This window comes from Balaenoptera acutorostrata, chromosome 3 (genome assembly GCF_949987535.1).
Source record: "Balaenoptera acutorostrata chromosome 3, mBalAcu1.1, whole genome shotgun sequence".
In the NCBI taxonomy this organism is placed as follows: Eukaryota; Metazoa; Chordata; class Mammalia; order Artiodactyla; family Balaenopteridae; genus Balaenoptera; species Balaenoptera acutorostrata.
The window spans coordinates 92745549-92758907 of NC_080066.1; the positions used below are offsets into that span (position 1 = coordinate 92745549).

The 13359-nt window shown below is 37.8% G+C and overlaps 1 protein-coding gene across 3 annotated transcripts in view; it reads left to right on the top strand.

Annotated features, from left to right (window-relative positions):
* The window catches only part of SPG11 (SPG11 vesicle trafficking associated, spatacsin), a 91066-nt gene that overhangs the window by 2492 nt on the left and 75215 nt on the right, over positions 1-13359 (top strand). For all 3 annotated transcript variants that reach the window (XR_009007716.1, XM_057544170.1, XM_007169681.2), the window contains exons 2-7: positions 149-333; positions 1278-1502; positions 2948-3149; positions 7347-7484; positions 7672-8114; positions 9163-9308. Coding sequence is in view for 2 of the 3 variants with exons in the window: in XM_007169681.2 (XP_007169743.2) it covers positions 149-333; positions 1278-1502; positions 2948-3149; positions 7347-7484; positions 7672-8114; positions 9163-9308 (1339 nt within the window). In the remaining variant the exon portion in view is untranslated. The remainder of the gene's footprint in view (positions 1-148; positions 334-1277; positions 1503-2947; positions 3150-7346; positions 7485-7671; positions 8115-9162; positions 9309-13359) is intronic.

Sequence of the window (13359 nt, forward strand, 5' to 3'; positions counted from 1 at the left end):
TACATTCCCTTAGGTTGTATATAGAAGTAATGCTATTAGGTGAACCAAAGAGTTGTTCTCTACTTCTTCTGTCCTTCTACCTTCACCATTGTGGGTAAGTATTATTGTGGATATAGAATATAATAAATTGTCTAAACTTTTTCCTTAGGTTTGTATGGGAGGACTCTCATAACAGTGGGACACCAACAGACAAGCCCAGACTGCTTGCTCTTAGTGAAAATAATGAACTGCTCATCTGTGAATTTAATTTGAAAGATGGAAGATGTGATGCAACCATTTCATATAGGTATACTGAGGAGACATTGCAAAAGCTCGTTGAAGATCAAATTATCAGTAAGTATTTGCAGGTGGTCTTTTAGCATGTTTGAATTTGTGTATTACTATGTAATTTTATGTATTTCAGGAAAAGTTCTTATAGAGGTGAAGTCAGGGAGGGATATTTGCCCTGTCCAGTATAGTAGGCACTAGCCACGTGAGGCTATTAAGCCCTTAATGTGGTTAATATGAATTAATATGTCCTTTAAATGTCAAATATTGATACATTCCAGATTTGAAGACTTGGTACTAAAAAAGTAAAATATCTCACGAGTAATTTTTGTATTACATATTGATAATGATATTTTGAATATGAGGTAAATAATATATAATAAAATTAGTTTCACCTGTTTTCTTTTTTCAGTGCAGCTACTAGAAAATTTAAAATTCCATGTGTGGCTCACTTTTGTGACTGACATTACATTTCTATTGGATAATGTGCTGATCTAGACTGGTTACAGACCTGTTTGCTATGTCCCATCCTGAGGGCTGCAGGGAGCAGAAATCAAAGCACTCAGGCTTCTATCTTTAAGGCAGTTGCATTCTCGCTACCCTGATTATAAGGTTCCTTCTTTTCCTTTTAAAAAAAGAGTCTGTGATTATTCTTATTGGGTCTCATGGGTAAGTAGGCTTTTTTGTTTGTTTGTTTTGTTTTGTTTTCTCTTTGCTTGGTAAGTAACCCTCCCAGCCTTCCAGTAAGTAGGCTTTTTTGATCATCTTCTGGTGTGTTATCACCCTCTGGCTGTCAACAGAAGGCATAGAGACATTGTAGGCCATCTTTATTAAGTTCCTTACTTACCTTCCACTTGCTTAGGTGAGTTTGACCAATAATTGTCTAGAGTTGGACTAAGTTAAATGCTGTTTTTTTTGTTTTACCTGTTTCTGTTATGGTAACAGAATCAAATTTACCAGTTGTAAAATTGTGACCAGCGAGTTTGACGTAATATCCTTTTGTTTTATAGGTATTTCCTTATTATCTTTGAGAATTCTGTCATTTCACAGTAACACATCATTATTGTTCATCAATGAATATATCGTCCTGCACATTATATTTCCTGAAAGAGATGCTGCGATTAGGGTACTCAACTGTTTCACATTATCCTTGCCTGCACAGGCAGTGGACAGGATTATTGACACACAGCTCTGCAGAGGAATTCTTTTTGTTTTGAGTCGTTTAGGCTGGATCTGTATCCTTGTTGGTAAAGATGTTGATGTGTCGGGGAGGAGAATACGTAGAAAAATGAGCCTTTTTATAGGCTTTTAGTTTTAGGTACTGGGCTGTAGGTAGAAAGATGAATTTTTCAGTAAAACTTTCAGGGAAAAAGATCTTCATGAACTTAAAATACTCAACTACATTGCTTTATATTCCATTCAAATATTTTTCAGTTTATAAATCAGTCATCTTGGCCAACTTATTTATGTTGTTTTTAAATTGTATATGTTCTGCATTACCCATTTATTTAAAATATACTTATTAAATATCTACTTTGTGCTTGTTCCAGGAGAGATTTAGATGACTGCTTATGATATGATATACACATTTTCATGTATGATTATAACCTATCTCTTATCATCTCTGATGATGATTCCATCATATTAGGGAATCAGATGGTTTGCATAACTGTTTGAAATTTGTTGTTGGAAAACTATCACAGATTTTTTGTCTTTAGCAGATTCATAGGTCACCAGCAAAATTATTTTGAAGATTATTTGAAGAACGACCCGTTATGTGTTTTTGGAACTTTCATTTCTGCATTAAAGGAGTAATTTTTCTATTTTACATGTATCATAGCCTGTGTTGAAATTTATTTTGTGAAAAATGTTATAGAATATTGGATTAGCTTCATTTTTGCTGCCAGGTTACAGAACTGAGCTGTCCGATGTGGTAGGCAGTAAGCATATGTGGCTGTTGAACACTTGAAATTTTTTGGCTAGTGTGACTGAGGAACTGAATTCTTAATTGTATTTAATTACTTTAGATTTAAAGTCTGATACTTGATTCAGTTATTGGAGAACTTTTGAGTATGTTTGGAACAACTCTGGCTGTTCCAAGTTCTTAAATATAAATTTTTGAAGTCTAAATACAGACCAGATATTTCCAATGAAAATTTAATTGTCCAAATTGAGATGTGCTGTAAGTATAAAATAACTAGGTTTGAACACTTATGTGAAAAAAGATGTAAAATATCTCAATTTTTTTATATTGATTACATACAGAGATAATATTTTGGATATACTAGGTTAAATGAAATATGTTCTTAAAATTAGGTTCACTGGTTTCTTTTTACTTTTTTAATAAGGCTGCTAGAAAATTTACAGTGACAAATGTGCCTCGCATTGTTTCTTTTGGACAGCACTGTTGTAGAACACTAGTGGAAGATATTGTTGTCTCAGGGCCTGGCACAGAGTGGAGATTCAGCAGGTATTGTTGAGTGAACTCTCTATCAGGTTGTTTATGGGTCCCCAACTTCATAGTCACCTGGTTAATATGATGGGATTTTTAGTGTCCGTCTTCCTTCTATTATTATTCTTAACAAGGTTGGAGCAGTGAAATCTATAACTCTATTTCGTCCTGTGTTTTAAATGGTTAGGCATACTTAAGACTGACATTTTCTTTAACTCTAACTCGAAGACATTTTTGACACTGTGGATGGTAGACATGTAGCTCATGTGGATTTAGCACTTCCTCAAGAAGATATGTATAATGAGCAGCAACAAGAGCCAGCCAAGAGTTCTTCCTTTACTTCATTGAAAGTGTCTCAAGACCTAGATGTTGTAGTGATTGTCAGCTCCTCCAACACTGCAATTGCTCTTAACTTAAATTTGTATTTCAGGTATGTAGATTACTTCCTTCTCTGATTTCAGGTAAATAATTAGAGCCATAAGGGGTTAAAAATGTACTTGTTAGCTTCTTTTTTTTCTTTTAACCAGTTTTCTTCCTCTATTTGCTTGATCACGTTCTAGCTACTACCTAATGAGCTTGTTACTATATAAAAATATGTACAAGTGACCACTGGCTACCTTTTTATTTCTGGATACATATCCAAGTTTGATTTTGATTTATATTTATTATTATATATGGCTTATATCATCATACGTAAAAAGTAACCAAGCACAATTTTAAAAGCCCTTAGCTATTATACATTATCTACTCACTTCTTCTCAACACTAGAGTAGAAGAAAAATGGGATTTACCCTGTGTTAGAATTGTATCTTATGTGGGTTAGGGTCCTGGCTGCCTAGGGGATCACTTTTCACTTAAGGACTTTGACAAGATGTATTAACTGTGCTTTCTCCATTTTAGGATTTCCTCAGGTGTTTCCCTTGGAGGGCCCACACACTTCCTAAATATATTAGTGAAAATTGAGTATTTCTTTGTGTAGCTTTTTGATTTAGAAATTCTAATTGCTTCCAATTCTATAATGTTTGAAAGGAATATGTGTGTATGCATACACACACACAGCACCCTGTTTATTGAAACTTGCAAGTAGGGTAATCCACATTTATGACTTTCAGTATTAAGGGACATTTCAAACCATTAGGATTTTTGGTCCTAACTTAATATGAATGAAATAAACATATCCTTGAGAAATTGGGAATGTACTTTGATGGGTTTATTGCTCATTGTTTGGATTACAAAAAAGGGTTAATTTCATCTTCACATATCAGCCAGAACTTCTTACTACTGTGATTTTTTCATTTGTTTTCAATGGCCTTTTAATACTTTTTTTTTTTTAATCTTTGAGCAGGGATGATTATCACATTTTCAGACTGTGTGCTTGTGTATCAGTAGGCCATTTTCACTGACTAAAATATATCCTGTATGTGTAGAGTTACCTTCTAATCAACTTCCTTGGAAAATAATTTGACAGGTGAGGAGGGAAGGAAAGCCCACTCAGCTACTCTGATCCTTGAGTGTAGGGTTCTGTTCCTCTGGATGTTTTGGCAACACCGCAAGAGAAGAACACTGAAGTGGGCACCAGGCACATTCCTTTGAACAAATTTCATTGAACTCAGCCACTGTAACATCAGCCAGTGAAGAGCTGCTGTTCTGTTCCCTATAGTCAATTTAGGGATCTGTCCTTTCCAACTAAATGAATGATCTCTGTTTGTTAATTATTTACATGAGTGCTCTTTAATTAGTATAATTTCTTGAGGAAGTTGACTGCATGTTTATTTTCTAAGTGTACTCAAATCTAACAGTGTTTTTTTACCATTCCTGCCTCCTGACCCTAGTTGTTCTTTCCTGCCATACAGAAAGTCAGCCACCCCTTTTCATTTTGTCAAGTCCTATTCATGCTTTGAGATCCACCTCTTTCATGAAGTCATTCCTTACTAAAATCCCTTCCACTTGTAAATTTCTACTCATTTTATAATTTTTCTCTCCTTTGAACTTCTGTAGCACTTTTGCTTTGAACTACAGTTTAGCACTTAATTGTGTATAGTCTTGTATTATTTCTCTAATTTTTTTGTGTTTCCTACAGAGTTTGTAAGCTCCATGTAAGCTCCTCATGGTTTGTCCATTCAATTCACTGTCAGTGACTTTTTCTTCCAGTTTACCTTAGCTGTCCATTCCCATAGTCATACCCAGGGCTTTGTCATTATATGACATGGCTCCTCCCCCAAATCACTCTTCTACACATCCCACTCTGAGCACAACTTGCCAAACTGTACAGCTTGCTTACTCAAGTACCCCCACTTCTCTTCTCTCATCTGACCTCACTGGAATTTCTAATATGCTGACTTCACAAGTGAAGACAGGAGCCCCCTCTGTCTTCACTGCCCTCCCTTTACAGCATAGATTCTATGACCTGTCATTTCAGTCACTTTCTTGAATGAGCCCTAAACTCTTGCTCCTGCCCTGTGGTAGCACTTGATCTGACAAATCTTTTTTTTTATTCTGTCTTCTCATTCCCTGCACTCAAGCAACTGAGCACTTGTGAGAAAACCACAGAGGAAAATTGATACCACTATAAGTTCACATTCAGTGCCTTCTGTGGTCTCTCATGTTGCCTGGAAATTTTACAATGATTTTTCATGAGTCCATTCTTTACAACAATGTTTTAAACCTCCATTTTCCTCAAACCTTTATTCATCTCTTTACCCCCAACTGTTCTTGGATGACTTTACCTCCAACTTTATAAAGGAAGTAGAACCCATCTAATGGGAGCTCCTTCAGTTTCTCACATTAAATTGCAAACCCACTTTCCTGCACTCATCTTCTCCATCTTCCCTCCTGTTACAATGGAGGGATTCCCTTCTCCTATGAAGGCCAGTCCTTCTGTGTGTACTCTGGACCCCATTCCTTCCCTCCTTCTCCGGGACCGTTTTCTGTTTCCTCTCTTTTCTAGATCTCTAGCCTCTTTTAAGTATTAGATCCACATCCAGCTAATCACCAGGTCCTAGCCATTCTAGCTCCTGAGTGTGTCTTGAATCTGCCCACTTGTCTTAACTCCTCTGTCGTCATTGTGATCTATTCCGCTGTCATCACTTACCTGAACTAGCTTACCAGCCTCGTAATTGGTCTCCCCATATCTGTTCTTCCCCCCTCAAATCCATCATCTACGGAGTAGCCAGAGTGGTGGTGTTACAATGCATGTCTTATCAGAGTATAGCCAGGTATGAACATCTGGGGCAGGGTATGTATCTTTTGTTGGTGCGGGAACTACCTTCTCCATGGATCATATTTTCTCACTGTCACCCTGCCTTCTCTAACATCATCTCCTTGACAAATGTATATCAAGCTGTTACCTTCAAATTGTTGAAAGGGTTAATAATTTAAGTGTTCAGGGGGTTTACATGCATCCCATTCTCCCCACAGCTACTCCTCTGTGTCTGATCATATGGCTTCTCTGCGTAAAACCCTTATTTAGCTTCTTCCCGCGCCGCCCCCCGACCCCAAGATAGAAGCTAAGAATCCTTAGTAGCCCATAAAACCTGACCCCATCTGGCTCTTGCCAAGCTCTCCAGCCTCATCTCACACCACCTTGCTTCTCATTCACTATGCTTTAACCACTGTAGCCTTCTTTGTCCTTCTGCAATGTGACAGCCCTCTTTCCACATACACTCTCCATCCACACCTGCACTCATACTTTGCTTTCCTAGCTTTTATGTGTTCCCCGGGTCTCAGCCTAAGTCTTAATTTGTGGTGGCGGTATGGTGACTGATTAAAAACCTGGGCTTATGGTCACATTCACCTGGTTCAAATCCAGCTCCACTGTTTGAGCCTTACTTTCTGTATCTACAAAACTGACTTCTATTTACCTCATAGGGTTGTTGAAAGGCTCAAATACCTTAGTTTAGGTAAAGTTTTTAGCACAACATCTACAATGTAGCAGATAATCCATGCTTTTATCTACATAAAGCTAACTTTCCTTAAGGGTCAAATATTTTTTAATTGACATAAACATTACATTAGTTTCAAATACACAACATATATCTATGTATATTGTGAAATGATCACCACAATCAATCTAGTTGACATCTATCTTCACACGTAGTTACAAGTGGGTCAAATTTTTAAGGCTGACTTTATCAATCTGCCTTAAGTAATGGAGGTAAGGAGTCTGGGTAAAGGAAACTTATTGTCTATACTCTTTCTACTCTGTAACACCTCCACCCCATACCCCCTTCCATTTTTTTTTTAATATATATTTATTTATTTCATTTTTGGCTGCGTTTGGCCCTTAGTTGCAGCGTGCAGGCTTCTCTCTAGTGGCGCACAGGCTCCAGCGCACATAGGCTCTGTAGTTGTGGTGCACAGGCTCCAGAGTGCATGGGCTCTGTAGTTGCAGCACGCAGGCTCTTTAGTTGTGGCGTGCGGGCTTAGTCGCCTCGCAATATGTGGGATCTTAGTTCCCTGACCAGGGATCAAACCCGCATCCCCTGCATTGGAAGGTGGATTCTTAACCACTGGACCACCAGGGAAGTTACCCCCTTCCCCTGCCCTTCCATTTTTAACAGGAGCAATAATAACACAGATTTTGTTTGATCATCATTTTTTTACCATGACTATTGTTTTTAAAACATAGGCAATACCCAGGACACCTACTATGTGAAAGAACACTAGAAGACATTCCTATTGAAGGCCCTAAGGGGATAGATGAAGATGATCCTGTTAATTCTGACTACAACATGAAACTGACCAAGTTTTCCTTCCAAGTTGATCGGTACAGAAACCTCCTTTTTGGATTTACTTCATTATTTCCATTTTTTGTCATGCTGATACTGTGCCTTTTCACTAAAAGTCTTTACAGAGGTAGACACTTTTATTTTCCTAAGTGCATCTTTGCTTGGTTTAGTGCTTTGCTTTGTGCCTTTCACTGTCACAGATGTAAGTTCTGCCCTATCTTCCAGGTCTTGGAAAGCCCAGCTGTCATCACTGAATGAAACAATAAAGAACTCCAAGCTGGAAGGTACCTGTTGTGCTCCGTGGTTCCAGGATATTTTGCATTTGGAGCCCCCTGGTAACCACAGTACCAGTGTGCCAAACTGGGCCTTCACTCCACAGGATGTAATGTGCAGCCAGTATAGTTTTCCACAGAAAGGTCCTGCCAAGACCAGTGATTCAGGAAGATCATGGAAAAGAATACACATCAGTGAACAGGAGGAACCCCTTGAGCTTACATGTATGTCTGTGACAGGCTTCACTGCGCTGTTTACTTGGGCAGTTGAAAGGACGGGCTGTACCATTGTCCTGTGGGATTTGGAGACCCAGAGCATGCAGTGTTTTTCGCTGGGCAAGAAGTGTATTCCTGTAGACAGTGGTGGAGACCAGCAACTGTGCCTTGTTTTGACAGGTGAGAATGTCTTGTATCAGGTTGAAATCCATGCTGAGAGGTGCTCTCTGATCTATTTTACTTCTGCTGCCCGGGTGGTGGTGGTGCCTACTCCTCTAAGCCTAGGCTTTGATGGAGAAAATTTGGTGTTACTCTCAGTAATGTTGTCTCATGTGTTTGATTTTTAATTAAGGTGATTTCTGCTCAGCTAAATGCTAGGACTGAGTCAGGAAGAGTTTAAGAGTAAGAAAGGTTGGTTTTAACCCAGCGAGTCGTTCATGGGACTTCAGTCTGTACAGGCAAAGGTTGCAAGCTGTTAGCTCGTGGGCCATGCATGAACTCAGATTCATTTTGTTTGGCCTACACTACCTAGGCTTTTTAAAAAATATTTTATTTATTATAAACATGTAAAATTAGAGGGTTTCACGCGAATTAAAAGATCTGCCACACTGCCCCTCATCCCTCATAGTAATTTATGGATTGGAGTCAAATTTCAGTGCTCTTAGATGGGTTAGTTTCTTTCAGGTTAGGTTTTCTTGCACTTCTTCTCCCCACCTGTTTGGTCCCATAGGCATTTGGGTTTGGTGTGTCAGATATACATTGATTCAGCATTTATGCCATAACCTCCTATAAAGCTACTGAGTGTTCTCATTGAACTAACCATGTGTTTCTTCTTCAGTATCTCAATTTTGGTAATCATGTATTTCTTTGTGTCAAGAGGATGCTATTAATTGTTTTATTTTAGTAAACCAGAAATCTGACATCTCGGTAAATAGTTAAAGGTTCCAGGTATTGATTGTGCAATATAGTACAATGTAGAAAAGAGAGGTTCAATGTTATTTCATAGGATGCATTGTTCTTATGAGAATTTGTCTTGCAGTTACTGTTTTTAAAAATAACATTCTTTGAAAAATCATGATGAATTTATTACTTCAGGTCATTAGTTACTAGTACCCAATAAATCTATTTGTAATTACAATGCTGAAGTATTGAGTAATTAGAAATTCCTGTCATAACCCTAAAACCTAACTCCTAATAATTTATTAAAGCTAACTTTTTTTTCTTATAGAAGGTGGACTCTCTCTGATTTTGTTTGGTTTGACTCAAGAGGAATTTTTAAATAGGCTAATGATCCATGGAAGTGCCAGCACTGTGGACTCTCTTTGCCATCTCAATGGTTGGGGGAGGTGCTCCATTCCCATACATGCACTAGAGGTAACAGAATTAAATGTCTGTAGAACTTTGCTTGGTTATTTTCTGTCATCTACCCTTATTTGACTAACAATTTCGGAGATTCATTTAACTTAGCAGCAAAGGATCTGTAGCCTCTACCCATCCATTTGGTTAGTTTTGGTGGTTTTTTTACCCTAATTTTGCTTAGCAGTTTACCCTTTTTGGCTTTAAAAGATAAAAGATTATAATAAACACTATTTAAGAAAGAAAAAGTTACGAGAGTTGGAGGCAACAATAAGCTGATGAGAATAAATGAAGTGGAAACAAGCTATGGAAAGCTCAAGCAGGAGTGATCTCTTATTCCTACTCTATAGCCCGTAATCCTCTAATCCAGCTGTGGTAGTGACATACCTGAATTTATGTAGCATTTTATAGTTCACAAACTTTTTTTTTTTTTTTTTAATTTTTATTTATTTATTTATTTATTTATTTATTTATTTATTTATTTATTATTTTTGGCTGTGCTGGGTCTTTGGTTCGTGCGAGGGCTTTCTCCAGTTGCGGCAAGTGGGGGCCACTCTTCATCGCGGTGCGGGGACCGCTCTTCATCGCGGTGCGCGGGCCTTTCACTATCGCGGCCCCTCCCGTCGCGGGGCACAGGCTCCAGAAGCGCAGGCTCAGCAGCCGTGGCTCACGGGCCCAGCCGCTCCGCGGCATGTGGGATCCTCCCAGACCAGGGCTCGAACCCGTGTCCCCTGCATTAGCAGGCAGATTCTCAACCACTGCGCCACCAGGGAAGCCCTAGTTCACAAACTTTTTTATGAATTCTCTAAATTGTGCTAAAATAACCACATGCGATGGGTTGGGTAGTTTTTATTCATTTCATTTTACAGATGAAAAACGTAAGGCTCAGAAGGGTTGAGTGAGTGGCCCATAGCCATACTAATAAGGCAGGGTCTAGAATCAAAATCAGGGCACTTTCTACTGTAGCGCACAGCCCAGCAAGGTCGAAAACTGGAAGTTAATAATGTTATGTACCAGACTGTTTTTTTAGTGGCAGCTTTATTGAGATATAATTCACATACCATAAAATTCACCTATCTAATGTACAATTCAGTGGGTTTTAGTATATTCAGAGTTATACAACCATCCTGTGTAATTCCAGAACATTTTCATCACCCCAAAGAGAAACAGCATACCCATTAGCAATCACTCCCAATTCCTCACAAACCCTAATTTCTAAACACTTAATCTCGTTTCTGTCTCTGGATTTTCCTGTTCTGACAATTTCATATAAATGGAATTATAAAAAATGTGGCCTTTCATGACTGGCTTCTGTCATTTGGCATGTTTTCAAGGCTCATCCATGTCGCATGTGTCAGTACTTCATTTGTTTTTATGGCTGAATAACATTCCATTATGTGGATAAAGCAGATGTTTTTTATCCATTCATCAGTCGATGGACATTTAGGTGGTTTTTCCTTTTTGGCTGTTAGGAATTATCCTGCGATGAAAGGTGGTGTACTAGTTTTTGTGTCGTCATGTGTGTTTATTTCTCTTGGGTATACACCTGGCAGTGGAATTATGAAGTCATTTAACTTTCTGAAGAACCACCAAACTGTTTTCACAGTTTCACAGTTTCACAGTGGTTACACTATTTTACATTCCCACCAGCAATGTGTGGGAGTTCCTGTAGCTCTCCATTCTCACCAAAACTTGTTATTGTCCAATTTTTTATTATCATAGCCATCCTACTAGCTGTGAAGTCAAAGTGAAGTGGTATCTCGTTGTGGTTTTGACTTGCATTTCCTAATGACTAATGTGTTGAACATGTTTTCAAATGCTTACTGGCCATGTGTGTATCTCTTTGGAGAAATGTCTACTTAAATCCTTTGTTCATTTTGTAATTGAGTTATTTGTTTTTATTTTTGAATTCTAAGAGTTCTTTCTATATTCTAGACCTTTATGAGATATATGATTTGTAAATATTTTCTCCTGTTTTTATGGGTTGTCTTTTCACCTTCTTGATGGTGTCCTTTGAAACACAAAAGTTTTTAATTTTGATGAAGTTAGTTTACCTTTTTTCTTGTTTTTTGGGGTTTTTTTTTTTTTTTTTTTTTTTGGTCACTTGGGCTTTTGGTGTCATATCTAAGAAACCAGTGCCTATTCTGAGGTCATGAAGATTTACTCTTATAAGAGTTTTATAGTTTTAGTTCTTTCGTTTAGGTCTTTGATGCATTTTGATTAATTTTTGTGTACGGTCAGTGGAAGGGACCCAACCTCATTCTTTTGCATGTGGATATTCAATAGTCCAGCACCATTTGTTGAAAAACTTACCTTAATATACTACAAAATATTTATTGTAGAAAATTTGAGAATGGGAGAAAAAAGAAAATTAGTCTCTTATAAATCTATTATTCAGAAGGAGTAGTGTTTACTCTTAGGTTATTTCCTATAGTTATTTTTCCTAAATATTAATGTTAATCGTCAGATGCTAGCTCATTAATTTTCTTATCTATAGATAAATATTGTTTATTATTTCCGTTTTATAGGTGAGGGAACACAGAGAGGTTGTGAATTCTTATTTTTTTTGTTTCTTTGTTTGTTTGTTTTTATACTGCAGGTTCTTGTTAGTCATCAATTTTATACACATCAGTGTATACATGTCAATCCCAATCGCCCAATTCAGCACACCACCATCCCCAACCCACCGCAGTTTTCCCCCTTTGGTGTCCATATGTCTGTTCTCTACATCTGTGTCTCAACTTCTGCCCTGCAAACCGGCTCATCTGTGCCATTTTTCTAGGTTCCACATATATGCATTAATATATGATATTTGTTTTTCTCTTTCTGACTTACTTCACTCTGTATGACAGTCTCTAGATCCATCCACGTCTCAGCAAATGACTCAATTTCGTTCCTTTTTATGGCTGAGTAATATTCCATTGTATATATGTACCACAACTTCTTTAACCATTCGTCTGTCGATGGGCATTTAGGTTGCTTCCATGACCTGGCTATTGGAAATAGTGCTGCAATGAACATTGGGGTGCGTGTGTCTTTTTGAATTACGGTTTTCTCTGGGTATACGCCCAGTAGTGGGATTGCTGGATCATATGGTAAATCTATTTTTAGTTTTTTAAGGAACCTCCATACTGTTCTCCATAGTGGCTGTATCAATTTACATTCCCACCAACAGTGCAAGCGGGTTCCCTTTTCTCCACACCCTCTCCAGCATTTGTTGTTTGTAGATTTTCTGATGATGCCCATTCTTAACTGGTGTGAGGTGATACCTCATTGTAGTTTTGATTTGCATTTCTCTAATAATTAGTGATGTTGAGCATCTTTTCATGTGCTTCTTGACCATCTGTATGTCTTCTTTGGAGAAATGTCTATTTAGGTCTTCTGCCCATTTTTGGATTGGGGTGTTTGTTTCTTTAATATTGAGCTGAATGAGCTGTTTATATATTTTGGAGATTAATCCTTTGTCCATTGATTCGTTTGCAAATATTTTCTCCCGTTCTGAGGGTTGTCTTTTGGTCTTGTTTATGGTTTCCTTTGCTGTGCAAAAGCGTTGAAGTTTCATTAGGTCCCATTTGTTTATTTTTGTTTTTATTTCAATTACTCTAGGAGGTGGATCAAAAAAGATCTTGCTGTGATATATGTCAAAGAGTGTTCTTCCTATGTTTTCCACTAAGAGTTTTATAGTGTCCGGTCTTACATTTAGGTCTCGAATCCATTTTGAGTTTATTTTTGTGTATGGTGTTAGGGAGTATTCTAATTTCATTCTTTTACATGTAGCTGTCCAGTTTTCCCAGCACCACTTATTGAAGAGACTGTCTTTTCTCCATTGTATATCTTTGCCTCCTTTGTCATAGATTAGTTGACCATAGGTGCGTGGGTTTATCTCTGGGCTTTCTATCCTGTTCCACTGATCTATGTTTCTGTTTTTGTGCCAGTACCATATTGTCTTGATTACTGTAGCTCTGTAGTATAGTCTGAAGTCAGGGAGTCTGATTCCTCCAGCTCCGTTTTTTTCCCTCAAGACTGCTTTGGCTATTCGGGGTCTTTTGTGTCTCCATACAAATTTTAA